Source organism: Phalangium opilio, unplaced genomic scaffold (genome assembly GCF_054372755.1).
Source record: "Phalangium opilio isolate 3A_F unplaced genomic scaffold, DU_Popi_V2 ptg000062l_1, whole genome shotgun sequence".
NCBI lineage: Eukaryota > Metazoa > Arthropoda > Arachnida > Opiliones > Phalangiidae > Phalangium > Phalangium opilio.
This window is the reverse complement of record NW_028324179.1, coordinates 341,768-368,445: the sequence shown is the minus strand read 5'-3', so window position 1 is coordinate 368,445 and position 26,678 is coordinate 341,768. Positions and strand designations below refer to the sequence as shown.

The window sequence follows — 26,678 nt, the reverse complement described above, 5'->3', positions numbered from 1 at the left end:
TTTTTAATTGAACAATATGTCTTCTCAACCATCCACATGAATTTGCCGTCGAAATATAATTCCCACAATATTATTTTCAGAGCATTTCTCAACATCCAATTCTCAAGCGTCCAAACATTAATTACCGAACGTCAAATAAGTTCTGTTACACCTGTATTTTAGTCATGCCACCTATTCTGCTCCATAAATTTATCTCTGTTACGCCTGTATTTTAGTCATGCCACCTATTTTGCTCCTCAAACTTTCTCAAAGTATATTCTTGAAACACTGTCCATCATCCAATACCGCGGCTCGTCCAACTTTTAATACCAATTCAACACATAACGCCGTCTGCCGTAAAATATCCGTCAAAAGAATTATCCCTAAATATCGACCCACTGTGTAAGCAACTGGTAAATTATAAAAAATCATTAAACATACCCAAATCTCTAAATATTTATACGTTTACAAACCGCCACCAACAACCCTCCATTTCTGAAGACTGAGTCTAATTCATAAGTTCCCATTTCTCATATGTCAGTGTGGAACTAAAAATTCTCGGGTTGGAACATCTTGTTTTTCTGATCGTAATGTTATACTACTGAGCTAAGTTGATATAGAAGAAATAAATAATCGTTAGGCTTATTTCCTATTGTTTTGAACGTCACGTTTTTTGTCATAACTTTTGATTTTCTGAACCGATTTACAATTTGAAAACAGTTTTGGATTCTACGTGACACGACGCGTGCAACGATAGCATTGTTGATCCATTTGAAGCATTATTTCGTAACGTCATTATCGGGGGTTTTTACTATTTCCGCTTTGGCTAACGCCGTATTAGCGCCACAGTGTCATTTGTAATTTTAAAATAATTTTGAGAAGTAAACCTATTTAGAAAGTCCTATTTTGTTACTCTAGCTCAAATAGGAACAAAATGGCAGCGAAATGAAAATGTCCAGAAACTTTTGTCCGGGACTGTACATCTGGGAAAGTGTTTCGCAGGAGATTCAAATGTCGATTTGGGTTAAAGAAATAAGAGAATAATTTGAGATGGTGAAATGTTTGGCGGGAGATTCAAATGTCGATTTGGATTTGGGTTAGAAAATAATTCAAATAATAATAACTTCAAATAATCTTATAAAAAATATTCTTGGGATATCAAAATGAAACAGAGCTTTATAGCTACAAAACCACTAAAGGAATCGAAATTACGAAAAATATTTCCATATATTAATTATACATTATGAGAAAACCAAATATTAAGGTTTTGTAGAATTTCTTTCCACAAAACAAAGCGAACTGCTAACGCGGTAGACTAACGGACGGACACACCAGACTAAAACATAGACTGCTTTTTTACTCTTTCCGTTTTAATTTCGAGTTGAGAAGCAAGATAATCTTAAATATTAAAATAAATATAATTAATATGAAATATTTTCCTCGTTAGTTGTTCGCCTTATTGAGCGTTACATCGCGTTGATAAAGAACAATTAAACATTCTTGAGAGACTTGACTAATATTGGCGTTTGAAATGAAGCATACGCCGGTTGCTTCGCCATACTCAAATAGGTAGTATATAAACGTGTCGAACTACAGCTAAAAGGAAGAACAACCGCAATTGCGAAAACCTTTGGTGGATAACCCACCCTAGGGAGGCTAGACGTTTCTCGTAACCCTAGCTGATCGCCGCGAATGTCTTAAACCCAACGATGACGATGGAGTAGAAGCCAGGTGTGCAGACTGGTGACCATGTGGGATGGACAAAAATAGAGACCAGAAGATGGTGGTGTAGAATCCAGTTGTACAGACTGGTGTCCATGTGGGATGGACAAAAACAAAGACCAGAAGATGGTGGTGTTAGAAGCTGTAACGAATTGTGAAGTAGTTGTGGTTTTGTTCATCTTGTTTTGGAATTTTTTGGGACTTTTAAGAAAGACCCGGTCAACTTAGTGACTCATGGGTTTTTACAAGAGGGGCTCGACATCGTGGGAGATAAAGAAAATTCGGAGAAAATAGGCGCCAAAAAGGACAGTTCAATAGAGGTTTCCACAAGGTACGGGTCGAGGAGTCGCGAGAGGAAAATTTGTAACTCGCGTTTATTTCAAGTTAATTTAGTCTTTTTTATTAAATAAATTTGCGTTTTATTAACCATAGTTTCTTTTTCTTAATAAACTTCATGGTGCCGAAACAATCCGGGAAGGCCTTTAGATTAAATTAGTTATTTCGCTTTAGGTATAAAAAAGGCGCGAAATAGTTAAAAGGAGGCTTTTGTGGTTAAGACAAAAGAAATTAAACAGTACTATGGCGGACGCAGAAGACTTCGAACAGGAGGACGTTGAAATTAAACGGCTATTCAAGAAAAGATCCGCAGCCCGAGGACAGGTTACTAAAATTAGTAATAAAGTGGAAAATGAACTCAGAACGACAGAAGGTCCGGACAAGCAAAAACTGCAAGTCTGGTTAAAACAATTAAAGGAAAAAGGAGACACCTTATTAGACATGGACACCACGCTTCATGAATATATTCCAATGAATAAATTGGAAGATGATATTCTTAATTCGGACGATTTTCAAGAGACCGTGTTAATCTGGACTTATAAAATAGAAGAAGCCCTAAAACAATCGGATAATTTACTATCGGCGGCAACTTTAAACGCGTTTAATCGAACGGCGAATACCAACTCTACGTCAACAATTATATCTCCCAACATGGGAGGGAGTTCATTTCATCAGAATCTGGTAAATACACAAAATTCCTTGCCTGTAATATCTATATCAAATCAAACAAGTGGAGGGGCGCCAACCTTGACCACAACACCTACTCATACGAACATTGGTACCGGCATGAACAGTATAATGGCCAGTTTACCAAAACTGGAAATACCAAAATTTAATGGTGAGCTTGAAAATTGGTCAAATTTCTGGAACTTATTTGAACCAATGATTCATAATAATTGCGGAATAAGCTTCATACACAAGTTTTCGTATTTAAAATCCTATTTGGAAGGCGACGTTAAGAACATGTTTCGAGGATTAGATTTTAGCGAAGCGAATTATAATAACGCAATTACCTTACTAAAAAATCGTTTCGGGAGAAAGGACGTGCAAATTAGGGCTCATATAAACAACTTAAGGCATTTAGATCCTATAGAAAGTTCCAAAGATGTAGTAAAGCTAAGAAGATTTTTTGATGAATGCGAAATTGAAGTAAAAAGTCTCCAATCTTATGGAGTTACGGCAGATCAAGATTACGGACTCATCTTATGCCCTATGTTGTTGGATAAATTGCCAGAAGATATAAATTTAGAATATACTAGAAGACACGAAGACGATAGTAATGCAAACCTAGAACAACTCTTGGAATTTGTAAGAAAGGAGGTAGAAAGTAGGGAGAGGGCTAGAGCTTTTAGAAGTACCAAAGCGAAAGACAGCGGAGTAACCGCGCAAAAACAAGATGCGCCCGGGTATAGGATAAAATTTAACAACGCGGGAAACTCGAATTGGAGGCGATCTGGACCACCCAGAAACGAAAGCCGCGTACAAAACCAGTTTTCCGCTGCTAGCCTTAGTACAAGTTCCAACCCAACTTGCATGTTCTGCAAAGGCACAAATCACCTAAGCGAAAACTGTCCCATAAGCTCTGTAGAAGAGAGAAAGAGTATTTTGAAGAAAACGGGACACTGCTACGTTTGCGCCACCGGTCGCCACCTGGCGAAATTCTGTAAAGTAAGGGTGAAATGTGAAAAATGCGATAGGAGGCACCACGTTGCCTTGTGCGAGGGTAAAGCGAACGAAGGAGAGAGTAGAGGTGAAACACCCCTCCCGCCGGGAACCGTCCCAGCTAACGCTACGGCCAGCAATGCTGTGGGTTCTAACAATGGGGTATGGCCCTCTGCTATTCTATTGCAAACTGCTAGAGCAAAGGCCGAATCGAGCTCGAAAACCGAAAGGATTAGGCTATTAATTGATAGCGGAAGTCATAGGACCTTTATATTAGAAACTTTATCAAGGAGACTTCAACTACCAGTTGTCGGAGAAATTGAATTAGAGCTACATACTTTTGGTAGTAATCAAGGAAAGAGAGTCACGTGTAGGAAAGTCAAACTTACAGTTAAAAGCTTGACGGACCCGAATCAGTGGGTAGAGGTCATAGCTTTAGAATCTCCGGCTATCAACACGGCGGTCTTCACTGTACCAGGTGAAGATATACGAAGAACCCTGGAGAACAAAAAGCTACAAATGGCGGATTACACAAACCATAACTCAACAGAAGATAACGGCATTTCTCTTTTAATCGGATCCGACTACTATTGGAGAGTTATAACGGGAAGAATTGAAAAACTTAACGAAGATGGTCTCACGGCCTTAGAAAGTATTTTCGGATGGGTCGTTCAAGGACCTTTAGAAGTTTCTAATCAAGGAGGAGGTCAGGGAATGAATACAGTCAGCGCGCTTAATCTGATTCATACGGAGGTTGGGGAATCAGAAGAAATTTCAAGAGAATTGCGCAAGTTTTTCGACTTGGAATCCCTTGGAATCATCGACTCGCCAATTAAAATAAAACCCTCGGAGGAAAAAGCTAAAGCGTCGTTTGAAAACACCGTAAAGTTTGAAGATGGACGCTACACTGTCAGGCTTCCATGGAATAAGATTCCGGAAGATTTATCTCTGAACTACTTAAACGCGAAAAGAAGACTCTTGAGTCTCTCCCGAGGACTTAAAGACGATAACTACCTTCTAGAAGAGTACAGAAGAATAATAGAAGACTATTTAAAGGAGGGCATAATCGAAGCTGTGGAAGGGGAGATAGAAGAAACGGAAGGACCTGTTTATTATTTGCCACACCAGCCGGTAGTAAACAGAGAACGCAGTACAACCAAGGTCCGAATAGTCTGTGACGCTTCGTCACACGAGAAAGGAAAGTCGTCATTAAATGACTGCTTACACACGGGACCTCACTTGAATCCAGACATTTTCGAAACGCTAGTAAAATTTAGATCGCACTCGGTAGTAATTACGGCTGACGTTGAGAAGGCCTTCCTTCAAATAAGGCTCCATCCAGAAGACAGAAACGCAGTACGGTTTTTATGGTTCCAAGAACCCATAAATTTTGAAGATACACCGAAAGTTATAACCTTCAGATTCACGCGTGTTCTTTTTGGAGCATCGGCAAGCCCTTTTCTCTTGGCGGCGACGGTAAGACATCACGCAAACAAATACCGAGAGCGATACCCGACAACGGTACAAAAGATAGAAAACGAAACGTACGTGGATGACGTAACCACTGGCGACGAAAATGAAGAAAAGGCTTTTAAATTCGCCCAAGAAGCCAAGCTAATATTCAAAGAAGCGAATATGAATTTGAGAAAATTCGAAACAAATTCTGAACCTTTACGAGAGATGCTAATGAAAGGTGGATTCAATGTATGTCCCTCGGAAGAAAATTCTACGAAGAAAGTATTAGGATTATCATGGGACCCTAAACTGGACGAATTCTCTTACGACGTGGAAGAAATGATGACAGCAGTCTCGATTTTGGACGACAGTAAACGTAGCGTTATAAAAACTTCGGCCAGACTTTTCGATCCATTGGGTCTGGTAGCCCCTTTTGTCATCAGGATTAAAATATTATACCAACGAATTTGGCAAACCGGGGTCAAGTGGGACGAGCCTTTACCGCAAGAACTCTCTAAGGAATGGCGAGATTGGTGTTCAGAACTGAAATTTCTGAGCGAAATAAAGATTCCAAGGTTTTATCGCTCACAATGCCAAGAAGAAATTTCACACACCCAACTGCATAGTTTTTCTGATGCGAGTGAACGAGCCTATGGAGCGGCTCTCTACGTCAGATACGTTACTGTCACAGGAAAGATCGTCGTATCCCTAGTCTCATCCAAGACTAGGGTGGCTCCAGTAAAGAAGGTTACCGTCCCAAGGCTTGAGCTTTTAGGAGCACTCCTAGGCGCGCGCTTAGCCACACGCGTTAAAGCTCATTTTCCCGTCCAAGAGGCTGACATTTATTTTTGGAGTGATTCTACAATCGCGATCCACTGGATTAAAGGGTCACCTGAACATTGGAAACCTTTCGTTTCCAATAGAGTATCGGAAATTCAAACATTGTCCGACCCTATAGCCTGGAATCACTGTCCAGGGAAGGAAAACCCGGCAGATTATTTAAGCCGAGGTCAAGGAGTTGAAAAGCTTAAGGCTAATGAAGCTTGGTGGCAAGGCCCAACCTGGCTTCGACAATCAAAAGAATTTTGGATTAAGAGCGAGGAGGAACCAAAATTGGAAACGGTTAAAGAAGAACGTAGAATAATACGAACAAGTACTGCTCAAAACGCAGTTGGAATCGAAGAGAAGTTAGAGCCAATAATAAATATCAATGATATAGAAGAGATATGGAGGCTACTTCGCGTGACAGCTTGGGTAAAACGTTTTACCTTAAGAGCCTTTAAGACTACGGACAAGGGTTCGTACTTGAAAGCGGAAGAATTAAATGAAGCACTTGTCTATTGGATAAAATTAGCACAAAAGGATTATTTCCGTGAAGAATGGGTCTCGCTTAGAAATAAAGAAGAACTTAGTACCAAATCAACAATCTTCACTTTGAAACCCTTTCTTGACTCCGACGGTGTCATAAGAATTGGAGGCCGACTTCAAGAGTCGGATTTTACGTACGAGACCAAACACCCTATACTTCTTCCAACCGACCATCGAATCACAAAAATGCTTGTCATGTCAGCGCATCGCGAAGTGATGCACTCAGGAACCGCAACAACTTTGACTCAAATACGAGAGCGGTTTTGGATTCCAAAGGCCCGACAAGTTACAAAAAAGGTTTTAAACGAATGTCTCACTTGTAAAAAATGGAGAGTGAAGCCAGCGGAGGTACCCTGGGCACCACTCCCTAAAGACAGGATAACGGAAGCCGCTCCATTTGTGGTAACTGGAGTGGACTTTGCAGGCCCTATTTATATAAAAGCAACCAATGGCGAGAAGGACAAATCCTACATTGCCCTATTTACGTGTGGCACTACTAGAGCCGTGCATTTAGAACTCGTTTCAAGTCTGTCCACAGAATGTTTTCTTTTGGCATTACGGCGATTCATCTCTAGAAGAGGTCTGATTAGTACCATATATTCAGACAATGCCAAGACATTTCAAAAGGCGGACAGAGAGCTGGTTGCGGTCTGGAAGAAACTAGACGAAAAGAAGATAGGTGAATTTCTTGGTTCCAGAGGGATCCACTGGAAATTCATAATTGAACGCGCTCCGTGGTACGGTGGTTTTTACGAAAGACTCGTCAAAACTATTAAAAGCGCTTTGCGCAAGACTTTGGGCAACGCTTTTCTTAATTTCGAAGAAATGGCCACGGTCCTATCAGAAGCGGAAGCTACTATTAACAGTAGGCCGCTGACTTATCTCAATAGCGAATCGACGGATCCAGCACCTCTAACACCTGGACATTTTTTGATTGGCCGTCGAATCACGGCTATCCCATATCCCAGAACTTTAAAAGATTCTAGCGCGAATGAACTTAGAAAACGTTGGACCTATCAACAAACGGTATTAAATCGATTATGGAACCGCTGGAGGCACGAGTATTTATTGGAACTAAAGACCGCTCACCAAATAACGCGGGTAAAAACGGGTCGTGAATTAAAATCGGGTGACGTAGTCATAATCACGGACGAAAAGGTCCCCAGACAACTTTGGAGAATCGCTAGAGTCGAAGAAACGCATATCGGTCGCGATGGACACATTAGATCGTGCTCCCTTAAGTTACCATCGGGAACAGTGATAAGACGCGCAGTGAAATTATTGTGTTTATTGGAGGTTAACGAATAACATGTTTAATGTTAAAATTAATGTCATTTTATAATTTCTGTTTGGAAATTTGAGTTTGTGTAATTTCATTTCAATCTTATCATAAATGTTTAATTTCTTTTGAATTTTGATGAGCATGCTCATGGCCCGGGAGTGTAACGAATTGTGAAGTAGTTGTGGTTTTGTTCATCTTGTTTTGGAATTTTTTGGGACTTTTAAGAAAGACCCGGTCAACTTAGTGACTCATGGGTTTTTACAAGAGGGGCTCGACATCGTGGGAGATAAAGAAAATTCGGAGAAAATAGGCGCCAAAAAGGACAGTTCAATAGAGGTTTCCACAAGGTACGGGTCGAGGAGTCGCGAGAGGAAAATTTGTAACTCGCGTTTATTTCAAGTTAATTTAGTCTTTTTTATTAAATAAATTTGCGTTTTATTAACCATAGTTTCTTTTTCTTAATAAACTTCAGAAGCCAGTGTGTACAGACTGGTGTCTATGTGGGATGGACAATGACCAGAAGATGGTAGTGTTAGAAGCCAGTAAGTACAGACTGGTGTCTATGTGGGATAGACAAAAACAACGCCCAGAAGATGGTGGTGTTAGAAGCCAATGAATACAGATTAGTGTTCATGTGGAATGGACAATTGACTAGTCAGATGATGGAATAGTGGCCAGTTGTATTGTGGATAGCCTCAAGTTTTGAATTTTCCGGGAACTGTGAATGCGGTCCGGAAATAGCGAACACATTTGCTTCGATTCGGAAACTGCGAACGCGGTCCCCTGGGGTAAGTCAATAACAACAGCCTGACACACCCACACACACACCCACCCCCACACATGTCTGTCGATTTTAGAACCTCTCCGTGACATACGTCACTCGGAGAGGTAACAATCTTACATACAAGAATCGATAATGGTGCTGAAGTATCCATGATAAGCCTAGAGCAATGGAGGGCCATACAAAGATTTAGGGGAGAAAATAGACTTCATCCTAAATCAGAAAGATCAGAATGCATAGTCATGGGGAATGGACGATACTCTTTTACTAAAGGATCGACAGTATTAGACTTGGAAATAAAATTGGAACAAGACATGAGTAAAAGATTTAGGCAAGAGTTCCATATTGTCCCTTCACTCCTTTGTGACGCTATATTAGGCCAAGATTTCCTAGAAGATGGGAATACCATTATCGATTTTGGAACACTAACTTGCTCAATAAATGGACTAACACTAAAACTATTAGAGGTATCAGAGGACATATTGCCCCCGTCACCTAAAATGGTCAATAACATCAACGAGGCAGTTGATTCAACCTCTCTCTTGTACAAGCAGAAGAGAGAGTTGAAGGAACTCCTCAGATTTCCTGAGCTATTCAGCGATAAGCTAGGACGAACCAGTCTGTTCGTCCATGAAATACACACAGGTAACGCTAAGCCTATACATAAAAGACCCTACTGATCTAGCGACGAAAAGATGAAAATCATCGAACATAATATCTACGACATACTAAAGGATGGCATCATAAAATCATACACTTCGCCATGGTCTTCAGCAGTCGTAATCCTTGAACAAGACGACGGATCAGGAACAGGAAAAAAGAAGTACCGCTTTTGTATCGACGTTCGAGAATTAAACGCTATCACCTCGAAGGATCGTGTTAGGCGATGGACGTTATACCTTCACGAAGAGACGTGCGCGAATAGACTTCCGCTTAGGACAGTTGAAACTAAAGCAGGACTTTCACGTGGTTCCCTCACTACCGAACGATTTTATTCTGGGAAAAAACTTCCAGTATAAACATCGTGCCGTTTTGGATTTTGGTACAAAAACTTGTCAGATTGTCGGAACAACGTTTCCATTCGTGCTTAATCTCTCTGGGTTAAAGACACCGACCCCTCAGATTATAGGGGATATTGAACAAGCTGTCGCGTCGCCTACACTGAGTCCTAAACAGAAGGAAGACTTAAAAACTTTATTATTACGATTTCCAAAACTATTTTCGGAAAAAGCGGGTCGAACTAATTTAGCCTATCATGAGATACATACAACCACCGGTGTTCCCGTTAGTCAACGCTCGTATCGTGTTAGCGACGAGAAAAAACGGATAATTGAAGATCATCTTCACGAAATGATCCGCGACGGAATCGTGAAACCATCCGTTAGTGGTACTTGTCCTCCAGAAATGCGGAAAGATACGTTTCTGGGTCGACTATCGCGCTTTAAACAAAGTGATCGTGAAAGACCCTTATCCGCTACCGAGAATAGAAGAACTATTAGGAAAAATGGGTGCCCCAAAGTTCATCACAGCACTGGACTTAAAGAGCGGCTATTGGCAGATCGATCTCCATCAGCAAGCAAAAGCGAAGACTGCTTTCATCACGCATGCGGGGAAGTACGAGTTCGAAGTACTTCCGTTCGGTCTATGCAATGCGCCGTCGTCGTTTCAACGACTCGTCGACGAAGTCTTCAGGGATGGACACCACTTTTCCATCTGTGTCTATCTGGATGACATCGTCATTCCATCTAGTACTTGGGCAGACCATTTACAAGCCTTGGAATTTGTCTTTCACCGACTGTCTGAAGCGGGACTTACGCTTCAGACTAAGAAATGTCGCTTTGCGCAAAGCGAAGCGAACGTGTTAGGGCATATTGTCAATGAACGAGGGATTCATATTGACCCCTCCAAGACTAGGGCTATAGTAGACTTTCCCGTCCCAAAGAACGTGAAAGAAATCCAAAGATTTCTGGGGCATGGCGATTCATCCCGCAGTATTCCAAAATCGTTGCCCCGTTAAACCATCTCAAGAAGAAAGACGTTCCGTTCCAGTGGAAGAAAGAACAGCAGGAAGCGTTCCAGGCCATCAAGGATGCGATTTGCATGGCACCTCCTTTAGAGGCTTACAACCCTAAGTTGCCGTGTATCCTGACAACGGATGCTAGCGACGCCGGACTTGGAGCTTTGCTGTCGCAAATTCAAGATAACGTCGAGGTACCTATTGCCTATGCCAGTAAACAACTGACCGACGTCCAGCGTAGATATACCACCACGGAAAGGGAATGTCTTGCCATCCATTGGGGAGTTGGAAAGTTCCGGCCATACTTGGAGAATATTCCGTTCACTTTGATCACCGATCACAAGGCACTACAGTGGTTATTCACTTTGAAAGAACCAAATTCTCGACTTGTTCGTTGGGCAATGTACCTTCAGACGTATGACTTCAAGATCATACACAAGAAGGGAGTTGAGAACAAGGTTGCGGACGCATTATCAAGAGCGCCTGTCTCTCTATTAGCCATGTCTTTGGAAGACATGACTTCACCGTCCTCGACAGAAGATTCCAGTCCAGCGGAATCCTCTTCAATGACGTTGACTTCGTCCTCAACCAGTAGCGGATTGACTCCTCCCGCCAATCATGCATTGTACATACTTTCACATTGGACGAAGTGCGAAAGGCCCAACAAGATGATCAAGCCACCCATGACATCATAGTCCAGTTATCAGGAGAAAATCCTCAAAGACATCGATACAACGAGATGAAGAACGATGTCTTATACCGAAAGGCCTATAGTAGACAACCAGCGAAAACCTATTTGCCACAGCGGTTCCGGCGGGACGCCATCCGCTTATTTCACGACCACCCTCTATCTGGACATCGAGGTCGGGATCGTACCTTCGACAAAGTACGGGCCAGATACTGGTGGCCATCTTTCCGGCAGGACGTTACCGAGTACGTCCGCAGATGTCCTTTGTGTGAAATGCACAAGGCCCGCAATAGAAAACGTCCAGGTCTCATGCAACCTACGGCCATTACTGAGCCTTTTGATTTGCTGGGCGTGGACATAATGGGACCTCTAACAAAAAGCCGACACCATCACAAATATCTCCTGGTTTTCACGGACTATGCTACCAAATTTGTAGAACTATACCCGATGAAGAACATCACCGCCAGAACGTGCGCGAAGAAACTCGTCCCCATGATAGTTCGCTACGGATGTCCGAAAGCCATCTTTAGCGACAACGGGACACAATTCGTTTCTCAACTTTGGAAGGACATGCTTAAGATGTTCAAAGTCAAACCACGATACATCACTCCGTATCATCCTCAGAGTAACATCGTGGAGCGCACAAACAGAGTTCTGGGCGAAATCATTTCGATGTTCGTTGGTCGAGATCACCGAAGATGGGACGAGAACTTGACATTCATCCAGTTCGCCATCAACTCGACTACACATTAATCAAAACGCGTCTTGGATTTAACCAAGACCTAAAAAGTATCGATAAGAACAAGGTTAATCACTTGACTGAATGCGCAGATATTGAAACTTTTTTTTAATTAAAACTTACATGCTTAAGAAAGTATGTTCCATCACCCTATTCCATTGAATAAACTTACTTTACTGGTAGTAAATTTTTTCCCTCTCAATAATTTGAAAAATTTACTTATCTCGGGTTTTCGAGCACAATTCCATTCCCCGAAAACATTTTATAACTACATTTATTATCACTTTTAAGAGAGTACGTGTATGACATTGTGTCGTTAATAGGTTGCTAACATATCCCCGTTCATGCCCTGAACGCTCCATAGTGAAACCTTTTGTTAATTTTAGTACAAATTTCAACAATGGCAGCACATTCAATAGGGACGTTATGATTTTTACTCTTGGTTAAACTGAATTATGTAATAGACCACTTCGACATGGAAAGACACGGGGGTAAAACTTTGCCTTCCATCTCGCTCGAGTCGATGGAAAGATCATAAATAGAGCAGAGACGGCGAGGGGTCAAACCCCCCTCCCGTATATCCCGATACTGAGGATTGACATCTCTTTTTTTTTACGTAGAAAGGGTCTATAGAAGCGGTACGACAGACAATGGTCAAACGGTTCTGCCATGGCGTTTCTATGGTTCGCAAGCAGTAGGGGCGTGCATGATATTCGTAATTTTTTGATGTTCTTTGTTGTAATTGTTAACTTAAGCGTGGTCGTAGCCTGAAAATTATGACTTGGTTATTTTGCAAAATAGCCTGCGTTCACCGAGTAGCGTGATCTACGACGCTGTGGCTCGACTCTGCTACTTTGTCTGTATATCTTCAGGAACAAGGATAATGTATTAACGGTTTTTAATGGAATATGGGATTTTTAAACTTGTCGCTGCGAATCTTCCTATAGTAAATGTAGTATTTCTAGTAGCCCATGAGACTTCTGGTAGCCCTCTGTATGCATTTGGTAGAACAGTTTTATAGAAATTGAAATGGTAGAAGATATTTATAAAATAAGATTTATTCGAATATTTAAACTTCAATTTGGTTGAATTATTTCGTAGTTGTCCATTTTCAAGGCGAGGAATGCTCTCAAAAACAATTACTATTTGCTGACCTTAAAGGGATACTATTGGCAAAAATTAAGTATTTTTATTCTGATTCCTTATGTTAAAATATGCCGCCTTGAATTTTTTCTGATTTTTTGAAGCGCTATTTATAGTATTAAACAGTAATTGAAGTTTTGTATCCAAAATATGCATTTGAATTTTGCTAAAGCGACCTACCGGCCAATGAGCACCCGCGATTTATAAGAGGCAATCCCCAAAGGTTTTCTCGCGCGAGTCTCATTTGCGTCGTCTGCATTAGGTTCAGAAATATCTATTCTACTTTTTTGTACTCGAAAGAAAGACACCGGTTCGATCGTCTAACGATAAGCGGTTTAGGAACTTTAGTAATTAGCAAGTTTATGCTATTACGTTTCACTTAAACTCAAATTACTCTCGTAATTTTATTATTTTAAAATGTGGCGTGTCGTATTTTTTGTATATCCTGAGTGTCTAGTTATTAGCCTTTGGAATGGGAAGATCTGTGTTCTTAGATTATTGTTTCTATTATTTTTTGTGATTTTCGAGATAGAAAAAATTAAAAACCCATCTTTTACACCTCAGCAGAGTCAAGCTGCAACACAATTACTATCCTCCTCAAACTTCAGCAGACGACGGACCCCGCGGAGTCACTGGTAACGAGCCCTCTCTAAAAAAATACTTATTTCCCGCCCTTGGGAACTCAGCTTTTACTGTTTGAAGCAGACAACATACGACTTAATATTTTCTAACCTTCACGGGATTGGCTGATTTGGCTCTATCCCTAAATATGTTTTTATTGGCCGGTAGGTAAGTGCGCTAAAATCGAGACCCATTGCTGAGCCTAACAAATTTTAAAAAATTGAATTTTCATTGAAAAATCAGAAAAAATTTGAGACTTCATATTTAATTGTAAAGAACCAGGAAAAAATAAAACACGGCACTAAGATTTTCAGCTGAGAGTCTCCCTTTAAAAAGTAATTCACACAGAATTCTCGAGCAGCTTAACGCGTAATTGAGTGGGCTATTGCCTTGGTGACAAGGTCAGCGAAAGACAAGGCATGAGATAGGCACAAGGCGTACTTCTATCAAGGGGGTATACAACTATACATCCTCCTTGTTCGTACCCTAAATCGTTTTGTCAAATTTGTCATTGTTACCGTTACCGTCCGTTACGTGTAGTTACTAGTTATATGGTATTTTTCCACACGAAAACTCTTAAAAGTGATAATAAATGTAGTTATAAAATGTTTTCGGGGAATGGAATTGTGCTCGAAAACCCGAGATAAGTAAATTTTTCAAATTATTGAGAGGGAAAACATTTACTACCAGTAAAGTAAGTTTATTCAATGGAATAGGGTGATGGAACATACTTTCTTAAGCATGTAAGTTTTAATTAAAAAAAGTTTCAATATCTGCGCATTCAGTCAAGTGATTAACCTTGTTCTTATCGATACTTTTTAGGTCTTGGTTAAATCCAAGACGCGTTTTGATTAATATCTGTTACTTCGGTCTTGCTCTCAGTTATTTCGCAAAAAAAAAAGAATTCGCTGGCAACCACAGAGGCAAGCCTATATGTTAGCTGTGGCATGGGGCTAGCTACAGCTCCTCTATGCATTGTAAAGGGACCCACCTGCAGGGCCGGAAATAAGCACAGGACACTGGACATTGTAAAATAAAATTTTAAAATGTCCCATAATTTTGTTTAAAACTAAGGGGTCACTGGACATTTTGACCAATAAATTTTCCCAAGTTTTGATAGCTTGACTATGGAGATGCGACACTATTTTTGCACATTCCAGTGGACAATGTCCTATAAATTTTCCAGTCAAACAGGGGGTCACTGGACACATGTCCTATAAGAAATTTTTCTTATTTCCGGCCCTGCCCACCTGTTAACAAGGCACATGCTTAGTGTGGCCATCCCTTCCCAGACAAAAGCTTAGATTATATTTCGTTATCCCTTGGGCTTAAGAAACAGTTTACCAGCCATTTTGTTATCCCTTGAACTTAAGAAACGGTTGACTAGCAATTTTCACTTCATTACAAGCTCTCAGTCACCTTGACAAATTTATGGTTGAAGTTAAGAAACGATTGAACAGCCATTTCGTTATCCTTTGAAGTTAAGAAAAGTTTTTTCAGTCATTTCATTATCCCTTGACGTTAAGAAACGGTTTCACAGCCATTTTGGTATCTCTTAAAAAGATTCATTTCGCCATCATTATTCCATTTTTTTTGATTAATTTTAATAAATTAACGTTCTGTTCTCATTAATCCATTTTAATAATTATTATCCCTGAACTTAAGAAAACGTTTCCTAGTCATTTTCCTATCCCTTTATCTTACAAAAGGTTATCCAGCCATTTCCTTAGCAACACAAATGAATAATTTATTGTAACATAAATGAATCATTAATTACTGTAAACAAATATTAATTTTTATTAAATAATTAATTTCTTGATCGACTTGCGTTAATCAATTTCTTCATAACTTAATGACATTTCGACGTATTTTTAAAGAAAATAACAAAATATTTGCCTTTTTTTAAGTTTCTGCCTGCAAGCATAGCCCACTTGATCCGCGCTCATGGACGCAAGCTGCTCGCGCTATATAATAATAATTGACCAGGTCACGTCGTCTGCTAAATTTAGGAATTGGACAATTAAACTTTTTGAGTTAATGTCTGGACTCTGGTTACCCTTGAATTTTCTTAGTGGTCCAGTGGTTTTATTTTTAAACTGGTCATTTGCCCTGTGCCATCGCCTTATTTCCCACACTGGACAAGGAACCATTTCTCATGAAGGATAATGGCCATCATTGTTGTGTGAGAGACAGCCTGGCACAGCGTGGGAAATAAAACGGTGGCACAGGGCAAATGAATAGTTTAAAAATTGCCTGAACCAGTTTAAAAATTAAATCGGAGTGGGGTCAGTGGTCCACAGGACCACTAAGAAAATTCAAGGGTTTCCAGAGTCCAGACATTAGCTAATATATAGTAATTATCCACTTCTTCAATTTAGCAGACGACGCGCCCTGGTCAGTGGTCATGGACCAGTTTATTTATTCCAGACCAAGGGGGGGGTCACTGACCCAATGTCCAGTTTTAAAAAGATCCTTATTTCTCACCCTGGCCTGGCAGCCCCGTATTTGTTTACCCTGCCCATAGCCCACTCGATCACGCGTAACACGACGCAAGTTGCAGAGCAGCGTCCGTGAGGATTGAGTGGACTAAACCCTGCCTGGCCAAGTCAGCTGACTTAGGTGAAATATTTATTACTTCTATCATGAATCTATATAACGCTGTCTAGTAAACAGCCCATGAGCTCCAAGCGTGGCAGTGTTAGCTTCTTTAAAGGCGCTACTCGGGCTTTAGACGATACTAAAGTTACTCCAATTACTTTGTTTTCGGTTTCGTAGCGTATATACACGGTAGCGGCGTATGCTTTAGTAGAAGCGTCACAGAATCCGTGGATTTGCATATTGGTAATTTTCGTCGAGCTATCTTGAAAATAACATCTGGCCATATTTATGTTCTTTAATTTTGGTAGTTCTTGACACCATTGTTTAAATTCATTTCCCATTTCCTGCGGCAGTTCTTCGTTCCATTTAAGTCCACGTTCCCAAAGTTTTTGGAACAGAAATTTAGCCCTAATTGTATACGGCGCTAGGAATCCGACAGGATCAAATATTTGCGAGACGGCGCTAAGAATGTTTCGTTTAGTAGGCTTAACTTCTTTTAGTAATGTCGAAAGATCGAATGAGAAGCGATCTAATTGGGGGTTCCAGAGTAGCCCTAATACTTTATGGTCTTTCGGCTCTTCAATTTCAAATTTAATTTTGATGTTTGGATCTTCAGCTTCCATCCCCCACATTTTTCTTAGTTCTGGAGAATTTGTCTGCCATTTTCTTAGACGCATGTTGGCTTCGCCTAGCAGTTCCGATGCTCTTTTTGACAATTCGTATGCCTCAATTGGGGTTCCTTTTCCTCTTAGAAGGTCGTCTACATATAGATCGCTATTTAATACTTGGACGGTTTTTTGATCCGTTTCGCGGTATTTCTTTAAATGATGTTTGATAGTTGCTGCTAACAAGTAGGGACTTGAAGTAACGCCAAAGGGCACACGTGCCATTCTTTGGGTCGTGAAATTATTTTCTTCTAATCTTTTATTTTCTTCTTTTGGCCATAGAAATCTTACACTGTCTTTGTCATTTTGCGCCAATCCTACCTGCAGGAATGCTTTTTCAATATCGGCGCAGACGGCTATGGGATGAATTCTGAACCGCAATAACAGCTGCAATAAGTCCGGGTTCAGGTTTGGCCCGCTTGCTAGACAGCCGTTCAGGGACGGCGCCCCGCTGATATGGGACGACGCATCGAAAACTACGCGAAATTTTGTCGTTGAACTAGCTTCTCTCTTCACGCCTGGATGCGGAATATAATACGTTCCAGGTGGTCCCATTTTCTCGTTCTCGGGAACTTATTCCGCTATTCCTAACTCTAATTGTTCGTCGATAACCCTTTTGTATGACTGATAGAAGTCAGGATCGTTGTTAAATCGCCTAATTAAACCGTTCATTCTTTTCGTTGCTACCGGTAGGTTATCTGATAGCGTCTCTTTCTCGGTTTTCCAAGGAAACTTGACTAAGTACCGCCCCTTTTCATTGTCAAATCTTACGTCATTTTCGAATTTTTCTAGAACTTCCTCATCTTCTGGGATTTTCTCTTGTTTAGCTTCTATTCCTCGCGTATCTAATTCCCAGAACGATTTTAGAATGTTGGAAACATTGTTTTCATCTTCCAATTTTGTTATCATTGTTATCAAATTGCTCTTGATTTCGATACATCCCACGTTTTTAATTGGGGTAGTCATTGGACCTTCGATTGTCCAGCCAAATATTGTTTCCAGAGCTACTAATTTATTTTTCATTCGCTCGTGGTTTCCCTTCACAATGTCCCAATAATAATCTCCGCCAATTAAAAGGCTTATTTGCGAATTGCTAGGGTTTGTTTGGTTTGGATCGTCAGCTAACTGAACGCCAGTTTTTCTGACAAAGCTTTGGATTTCGTCGCAGCTTGATACTTGGGCGCGGCAGATATATGGTACTTCCACGGCCTCTACTTCTATTTTCTTCGAAGGGTCTTGCGCGTTATGGAGGCTAATTTTTACTATTTTTCTTTTTCTTTCTACGGGGTGTTCATTTCCAAATTTCGTTACTAAAACTAACTTTTCTCCGATTACGGGGAGACTAAGCCTTTTTGATATTTCTGCTAATACAAAGGTTCCTTGACTTCCGTTGTCTAGCACGCATCGTACGGGTTCCAAATTGCTATTGTCTGGGTAATTTACGTTCTTGACTATTATTTGCGCGGTTTGCAACAGAACATTTTGCCTGCTAGGGTCAACAATGGTGTTGGCTGCTATTTCTGTGGTACCTTCTGCTTGACTTCCCTGACTGACCTTTTTATGATTTTCATTTTGGTGGCAAACGACAAAATTATGTCCGCCTTTACATTGCTTGCAGGTTCGATAATACGAATCGCACCGTCTCGCATCGTGGCTAAGCTTTAGACATAGGTAGCACCTTCTCGCGTCCCTAATTTGATTCCTTTTCTCCTCTAATGTATAGTTTTTGCAATTTGATGATGCGTGATTGGAATTTTTGCAAAAGATGCAAAATACTGATCTTCTCATGACGTTGGTTTGGAGAGCGTTTGCAGTTGGGATGTAATTTCGTGGTCTATTTGAATTATTCGCGTAGCGTTGTGGTTTTGAGAAGTACTATGGGTTTTCATATGTTTGCGCTTGATTTTGAGGATGTTGTTTTTCTCGTCTTGAGGATTCGCCTAGTAAGGCGCAGGTTTCGCGGCCTTCAACTTCGCCTTTTAAAAATTCTACTAATGCCGGTATATTCCATTCCGCGTCTAAGATATGTTTTTCACTATAATCTAGCCTAATATCTTTTGGTAAGCAAGATAGCAACGCTGGACATATAAAGGTTCCACTCAAGGTGGCATCTATCCCCAGAGCCGACAAACACCTCAAATTTAATTGAATTTTATCATATAGGTTACGCAAGGCTTTAGTGTCGTTCGAGTCCGTAACAGGTTCTAAATTCATTAACGCTTTCCCATGTTTATGTACAACAAAGCCGGTACGTCCGAAACGCTCTTTTAATAATCTAATAGCTTCGTCATAATTTACATCTGAAGCCTTCATTCCCGCCAATGTTTGTTTCGCGTCTCCGTCTAAGTAGGATGCTAAGTAGTTAAATTTTTCTACCTTTGTTATGGTGGTTTTTTCGTGTACTGATGACTCAAATCTGCTCCAAAATCCGTCGAATTCGGTGAAATCTCCGGTGAACTTTGGAATCGCTAAGGTTGGGAGTCGTGTTCCTTCTTCCCTCGTAATGGTGGTGACGACGTTGGTTCCGCTATTGTTTGAACCTCCACCGTTTGATCCACTCGTTGATGCTCCCGCTGATAGTTCCGCTGCTTTTCGAATTCGGCGCTGGGCTTTACTTTTCAATATGGTGATGTTGATCTTTTCTTGGTACGCTATCATTTCTGTCGCTTCCGCGTCTAATTTATCCACCTCCTGAATTGTTGCCAGGATAGTTTGGTCACAATTGTTTATAGATTCCTCTCTTTTTGAAATCGGGGTCTCGGAGGAAGAGCTGGCTACTCTCGATCCCGAGACAGAACCAGCATTTTTAATTGCTGGCCAAAACGAAGAAAACACTGCCGAATTCACTGACGAATACGGCAACGTTTTCTTAGTTTTTGGCAGTAGGCAAGGGGCCTGCCTTATCAAAACTCCCCGGTTGGATTATAGCGGCAGTAGGCAAGGGGCCTGCCTTATCAAAACTCCCGGTTGGATTGTAGTGGCAGTAGGCAAGGGGGCCTGCCTTATCAAAACTCCTCATGAGAAACGACGTGTGGCCACCTCCAAGTGGTGTTTCTCGGGTAAAGTGCCATACTTTACTGCATAGTCATCGGTATAAACAGTTTTGCAGTCAATAGTGTATAATTTTTAATATACACTTCCTTCCAACATATTGAAGCCTTTTTGAAATATTGTTGTTCACCATCATTTGCCCAATAATTGGCCGCCTTTTCAAAAATATTGCTAATTATCTTCATTTACTTAACAAACAATATTATGCCTTTTCAAAAATATTGCTAATTATCTTCATTTACTTAACAAACAATATTATGCCTTTTCCAAAATATTGTGCTTTATCTTCATTTACTTCCCAAATAATATTACGCCTTTTCCAAAATATTATTGTTTATCTTCATTTACTTCCCAAATAATATTACGCCTTTTCCAAAATATTGTGGTTTATCTTCATTTACTTCCCAAATAATATTACGCCTTTTCCAAAATATTGTGGTTTATCTTCATTTACTTCCCAAATAATATTACGCCTTTTCCAAAATATTGTGGTTTATCTTCATTTACTTTCCAAATAATATTACGCCTTTTCCAAAATATTATTGTTTATCTTCATTTACTTCCCAAATAATCTACGCAATTTAGCAAAATATCGCTGTTTATTTTTAAATTTGGAGCTTGCTTGAAATATTTTTCTACCCTGGTATGAGAATTGTAAATGTTTCAGCGGGTGTTTAAAATTTCATAGCTATATTTCCGTCGCGAGTCCTTGTTATTATATTTACCCTCCCGGGTAGTTTTTCAAGATCGAGGGCAGAACTCCCCGTGGCCTAATTAATCAGAATTAAGTGTTGGTTGGGTTAGGTAGGTAAAGTAAAATCCTACCCAATCGGCTGTATTTAAATTTTGACCAAGGCTTAGTGAAATCAGTGAATTTAAAAATTATCGGCTAAATCCTAAATTTAAATTCTTTTGTATTAAATTATAATAAGGTTTAACTTACGAAAAAAAATAAAATGCCCTTCTTTTACATGAAACGTGAAAATATTTCCCTTAAGCCTCAAGCTCGAGCGATAGGCAGAGCGGACCATGGAGAGGACGACGTATTGTCTATACAAAAAAAATGTCTATAGCTGTATATCTCCTACTTACAGTACTACCTACAGCCGAAAACTACTATTGCTAAGACCGAGGCTTAGCAATAATAAATGAAATTCATTTCATAAATTATTGACTAAATCGTACCCTTAAATTTTTTTGTATTGAATCAAAATTAAGTATTACTTACGAAAAATATTAAAATCAGATCTTTTTTAAAGCTGAACAACGTTCTCAAAGTTTAAAAATAATCTTTAAGGTGACAAAACGCGGCCATTGCCCAAAACATATCGTTTCTCCCTCTATACATAGTTTTCATACCTACGTCATAAATGACGGAGCCTGCATAACGTAAGTCAAAGCATGATTAAAAAACATGAAATTTAGCACTTAAACTTAATTTTTCTCAAAAACCTTAAAAATGGTCCAAGAAAAAGGTTTAGATTTTGATATAAAACCGTTCCCAAACGTAACAAACGTATATTTCATTAAAAGGGTTTGCGACAAAATGGGTGAAATGGAGAAAAACTCCATGTTATTTCTATGGGAAAATTTAACTTTTTCACCAAAAGGGCTGAATCATTTTATGCAAATGAAAACAACCCTTAGCAACTTTATTTTCTATAAAAAATCTAATGGAGGGATCTCTTTGAAATTTTAACCACATATTCAGGGTCCGAATTTTAGTTCAGTGGATGTTTTTCAAAACAATTAATACAATACAAAAAAAACTACATCCAAACAAAAAACCCTCCTTATACATTAAGAGCAGTATGAGGTCTTATCTAAGAGAGCTATCGCTCTCCTAGAATAACACAACAGGAAGAACTCCTTTCTACCTAAACATGGGTAGGGAACCGAGATTTCCCTGGGACTTGGACGTGGGTATGCCAGTAGCGGACTTTGTTGAAAGGTCTGCATCGCTCTCAGCTTTAGCGAAGCAACTTGCTTTGTCTAAACAACTTGCCAAGAAAGCGCAAGCACACCAGAAACGCTACTACGATCAAAGGCGGGAAGGAATTGAATTTCCCGTTGGTGTACTTGTCTGGAAGGAGACGCATCCCTTGTCTCAAGCGGCACGTAATGTCTCCGCTAAGCTATGTCCCGAATGGGATGGTCCCTACAAAATCGCAAAGAAGATAGACCGATTGCGATATAAATTAGAAGACCCAGAGACTGGAGAAAAGAAAGGAATTGAGAATATCGCTCATTTGAAGCTGTATTGGTCAAACAAAGATGTCTGCCAACCGGACGGAAGCCAGTCATCCTCAACGTCAAGTAGTTGGTCTTCAAGTTCTACCTCGTCACAGTCCATACCTGTACTTCAGGACGCTGGAGTCAGTACTGGTGACGAACGTCGTGAGACTCGACGAGAACGAAGACAACGACTGTTAAGAGACCAAGAATCGCAGGCCGAGTCGTCTGGAGAAGAAACGAGGAGCAATTAAACCTCATCTTCATCCAATGATGGATCCTCTTATGTCGGAAGAAGTACCAGATCTACCTGAGGAATCCGAGCCAGACGCATTCGCCTTATTCTCAGATCCTTCAGCGGTTTTCCGAGTGAATCATATACAGCCAGACCTTTTTCCTCCTTCCTCTCCTGATAGGAGCTCGAGGGAGAAGTCTCTCCTCTATCTCACCCTGACGATTCCAGTTCTTCCTCTGAGTCTGAGGAAGACGAAATGGAATTGTCCAACCCTGTTCCCATCAATCCTATGAGATTTGTCAATCCTTTTCGTAAAGGATGGAAACGTGAGATAGTAATGGGAAGAAGCTAAAGCCTGGAGGTCCTGAACTGGACATAAATTATCACCCTCCAGCTAATTATCCGCATCAGACTCTTCGGTCTCGCGCAGAGGTAGAACAGTATCTACGCATGCATTCAATCACAGATGTGACGTCTAGTGATTTTAACTTTTCGGTTCAAGCAATCTCGCGAGAACCATGGGAGACTGTACGGGACGCTCATTGACGAGTATCTATGCAAGGGTATTCAGCATCGGCAACGCCGTGGAAGCCTCGGTGAGGTCCAAGACTACTCCACCGCACATAGTCCCTGATGAAAGGTACACTGCGAGGCGTAAAAGGCCCGCCGAAGACAGATGGCGCCGAATCTGCGCCGCCTGACACACACGGGTTCAACTCGCCTTGCAGCAGACGACTTTTCTTTGGGGGGAGGATGTAACCGTCCACAGCCAGCACCTCCTTCCCGGGAAAAAAAACCCGTCGTCTGCTTTACTCATTTTGTATTTTTTATACTAAATTCTGTATAAGGCCAAATTGTCTCGAAGTGGCGCCTTAAGCGCCACTGCTTTCAATGTATAAAAAACGATTATCGCGGGAATAAAAACCCCTGCCTCAGTCTGTAACGGAGTCAGTTCGAGCGCTCAAGTTCAGACGTGTTTTTGATTAATAAAGACAAGTATTATTTCGATTACGAACTGTGTCTTCATTCGACAATGGACTACTTGGTAAATATAGTCAGTCAAGGACAATAAGTCCTTTAAACGGGTAACCTTGGAACTTCTTAGTTTTCTTTTTTATTTAAATTCTTTGTGATTCGTGACATTAGGCCCCCTTTCCTACTTTTAAATTTTACGGTTACAAGTTTTTTAATGTCATGCGGCCAGTTAGTTTTCGGACCAATAACGGCCTCCATTTTCATCATTGGGTTTTTGTTACTTTGAAAGTTAGCAGCCATAATTAGACGCTTAACCTGAACAACCTAACTTTTCGGAAACCGCAACCGAATAAATGCGAGCAGGCGACTCCCCGTTAGCAAAGACCGTTAGCGCCTACAAACGTCAACCCGTAAAGGACACTAGGACAGCGCTACTGTGCGATCTGGCAAAGAGGGTGTGGCTCAATCAACTTTTATCTTGAAGTTTGCCCATATTAGGCGATAATTTTATCTTCAAACCACCCAATAAGAGTGATCGTTTCAAAATCGTCGAAAATGTCCAATCAACGATTAGGAAACAAACTAACTACTCATTTCGTTACAGTTTACTTTTAGATTTAGTTCAAGTTAAGCGTGGCGTCGTTGTTTGTTTAAGATCGGTATTAATCTCTCATTAAGATTGTTTTTCTAGTGCGGTGTTTTATTAAGATTATTGTGAGGTTTGCAGTTTTGCCAAAATCATTATTGAAAAATGGCTTTTGAGTCGAAAAGGCGCGTAATATACAATGGAGCAGTTGGTGGCCAAAATCCTGTGAAGCGCACTGATTTTACCAGCGAACATTTCAGAAAATGGGTAAATTTGAACCCCTCTTCGCAGATGCCTTCTTTGTAAGTTGTATAATTTATATTATTATAATTTCTTAAGGGTTTGATTGACAAACTTGGTTGTTGTAACGCATTTTAGAGTTTACTACGATCCTGACTTCTTTACAAAGTAATAAAGAATGGCGTGCAATGGGAACAAAAGTCACCTACCAAAATGGAAATGCTGGTCCAGTGCCAAGATTAACCTGCTGGTTTTGTCCCTTGCCATACCGATATGGAAAAGGAATATATCACAAACCCAATGAGCAGTGGAACCCAAGCGTTTACACAATCAAGACCAAGATAGAGGCTTACTTAAGAGAGAATGCCAATGGAAACTCGGAAATCGAGATTGCAACGATGGAGTTGCCTGGCATTGTGATGATGAGAAAACCATGGGTGTTTGTCCAACAATATCATCGATATCATTGGGGGAAACAAGGAAGTTTGAATTAAAAGAATTAAAAAAGTATTCGGTAAGATAAATTTGGGAAATTTTAACAAACATAACTAACCACTCTCCATAATGGCTTATAGGGCTCTAATGCTGAATGGCGTGTCCATGTTAGTCATGGTAGCCTATTAATTATGGCTGGCAATACCCAACTTGACTGGAAAGTAAGAATACCTTAAAATTTAATAAAATTAACTGATTTGCAATGCAATTGACAAATAATGATTTACAGCACCGCATTCCTGCGGAATATTACAGCAAACGCCCCAGAATTAACCTCACAAGTTCAAAATCTTTAAGAAGAAATGAAAAACAAATAAGGAAATTTGTGAATTAAAAAGCAAGTATTGGTGAATAAAAATAAGTAAAGGCATTTATTTTTATAACATGTAAAAAAATAAATCTCAAAAACAAGTTTTCTTAAAATATTTTGACAAATCCATTTAATATATAATCAGATATATTTTCCTAAATTTCTTCAAACTTTTTCATTTCTCTGTCATGACTTTTCCCTCATTTCCCTTGACTTCTGAACTATTTGACTAGTAACCTATGGCATTCGCTGACTTTTCCTGGCTTTCCTCCAACAACGGGTAGTTTTATTTTTTTTTGGCAGACCCCCTCGCCTACTGCCAATTAACTAAATCGTTTCTGTTGATTAATTTTGTTAAATTATCTTAATCAAATTTGTTCTGTCCATTTCTTTCTTCTTACTAATGACTTTTTGCCTCATTTCCCTTGACCTCTGAATTGTTTGACTCGTAACCTATGGCATTCGCCGACTTTTCCTGGCTTTTCTCCGACAACGGGGAGTTTTATTTTTTTTTGGCAGATCCCCTCGCCTACTGCCAATTAACTAAATCGTTTCTGTGGATTAATTTTATGAAAAATTTATATCAGATTCGTAATGGCGATCTCTTCCTCTAGTTTCGCAAGCCTAACGAGCGTGTTTTATCTAAGATTAGCACATTTAATTTCCTTATCAAATTGGTTAATCTAATTTTTTACTAATATCATGTGGCTTGGTCTCCATTTATGAAAAATTTATATCAGATTCGTAATGGCGATCTCTTCCTCTAGCTTCGCAAGCCTAACGAGCGTGTTTTATCTAAGATTAGCATATTTAATTTCCTTATCAAATTGGTTAATCTAATTTCATACAAATATCATCTGGCTTGGTCTCAATTTATGAAAAAATCTTGTCATGGATATAGTGATCGAACGGTCCGTGACATTTAGGCGCCGCCACTTAGACGTTGGTTATTTAGGCGCCGTGACATTTAGGCGCCGCGATATTTAGGCGACGTGACATTTAGGCCTCGAGACATTTGTGTGCCAATAATTTTTCCATTATTTCTTCTAAAAATCCGTAATGACCTCTCAATTTGGCAACCCGTGTATTGTCCCTGTGCGTCACTGCATGACTATGTTCGCAATCCCCATTAAAGGACACGAAACCTTACTTGTTTTTACAAAACAATCCTAAAATTATAAAAAAAAACATAACCTAACCTAACCTAAGTTGGAAAGTCTATGAAAATAAACAATAATATTTTGGAAAAGGCATATTATTTTCGAAAGTCAACGAACATGAACATTAATATTTGGGAAAAGGCATATTATTTTAGGAAGTCAATGAACATAAACAACAATAATTTGGAAAAGGCATATTATTTTGGGAAGTCAATGAAGATAAAAAACAACAAGGTTGAACTCTGATGTCATTTGTATAAAAAGAATATAAGCCTAAAAGTACATGTCATGTTCCTTTATTAAATATCTCAAATCTTTCACAAAAATATTACGGCAAT

General features: G+C 39.9%; 3 protein-coding genes across 3 annotated transcripts; 1 reads left to right on the top strand and 2 right to left on the bottom strand.

Annotated features, from left to right (window-relative positions):
• Positions 1–2,280: 2,280 nt before the first annotated feature.
• Positions 2,281–7,830, top strand: LOC149663407 (uncharacterized). Its single transcript, XM_089842194.1, has one exon. The coding sequence runs from the start codon at positions 2,281–2,283 to the stop codon at positions 7,828–7,830; it is 5,550 nt and encodes a 1,849-aa protein (XP_089698320.1).
• An 8,611-nt stretch (positions 7,831–16,441) lies between these two features.
• On the bottom strand, positions 16,442–17,611 carry LOC149663406 (uncharacterized). The gene has a single exon (XM_089842193.1). The coding sequence runs from the start codon at positions 17,609–17,611 to the stop codon at positions 16,442–16,444; it is 1,170 nt and encodes a 389-aa protein (XP_089698319.1).
• Positions 17,612–17,629: 18 nt separating this feature from the next.
• LOC149663405 (uncharacterized) lies at positions 17,630–18,844 on the bottom strand. Its single transcript, XM_089842192.1, has one exon. The coding sequence runs from the start codon at positions 18,842–18,844 to the stop codon at positions 17,630–17,632; it is 1,215 nt and encodes a 404-aa protein (XP_089698318.1).
• Between the last annotated feature and the right edge of the window lie 7,834 nt (positions 18,845–26,678).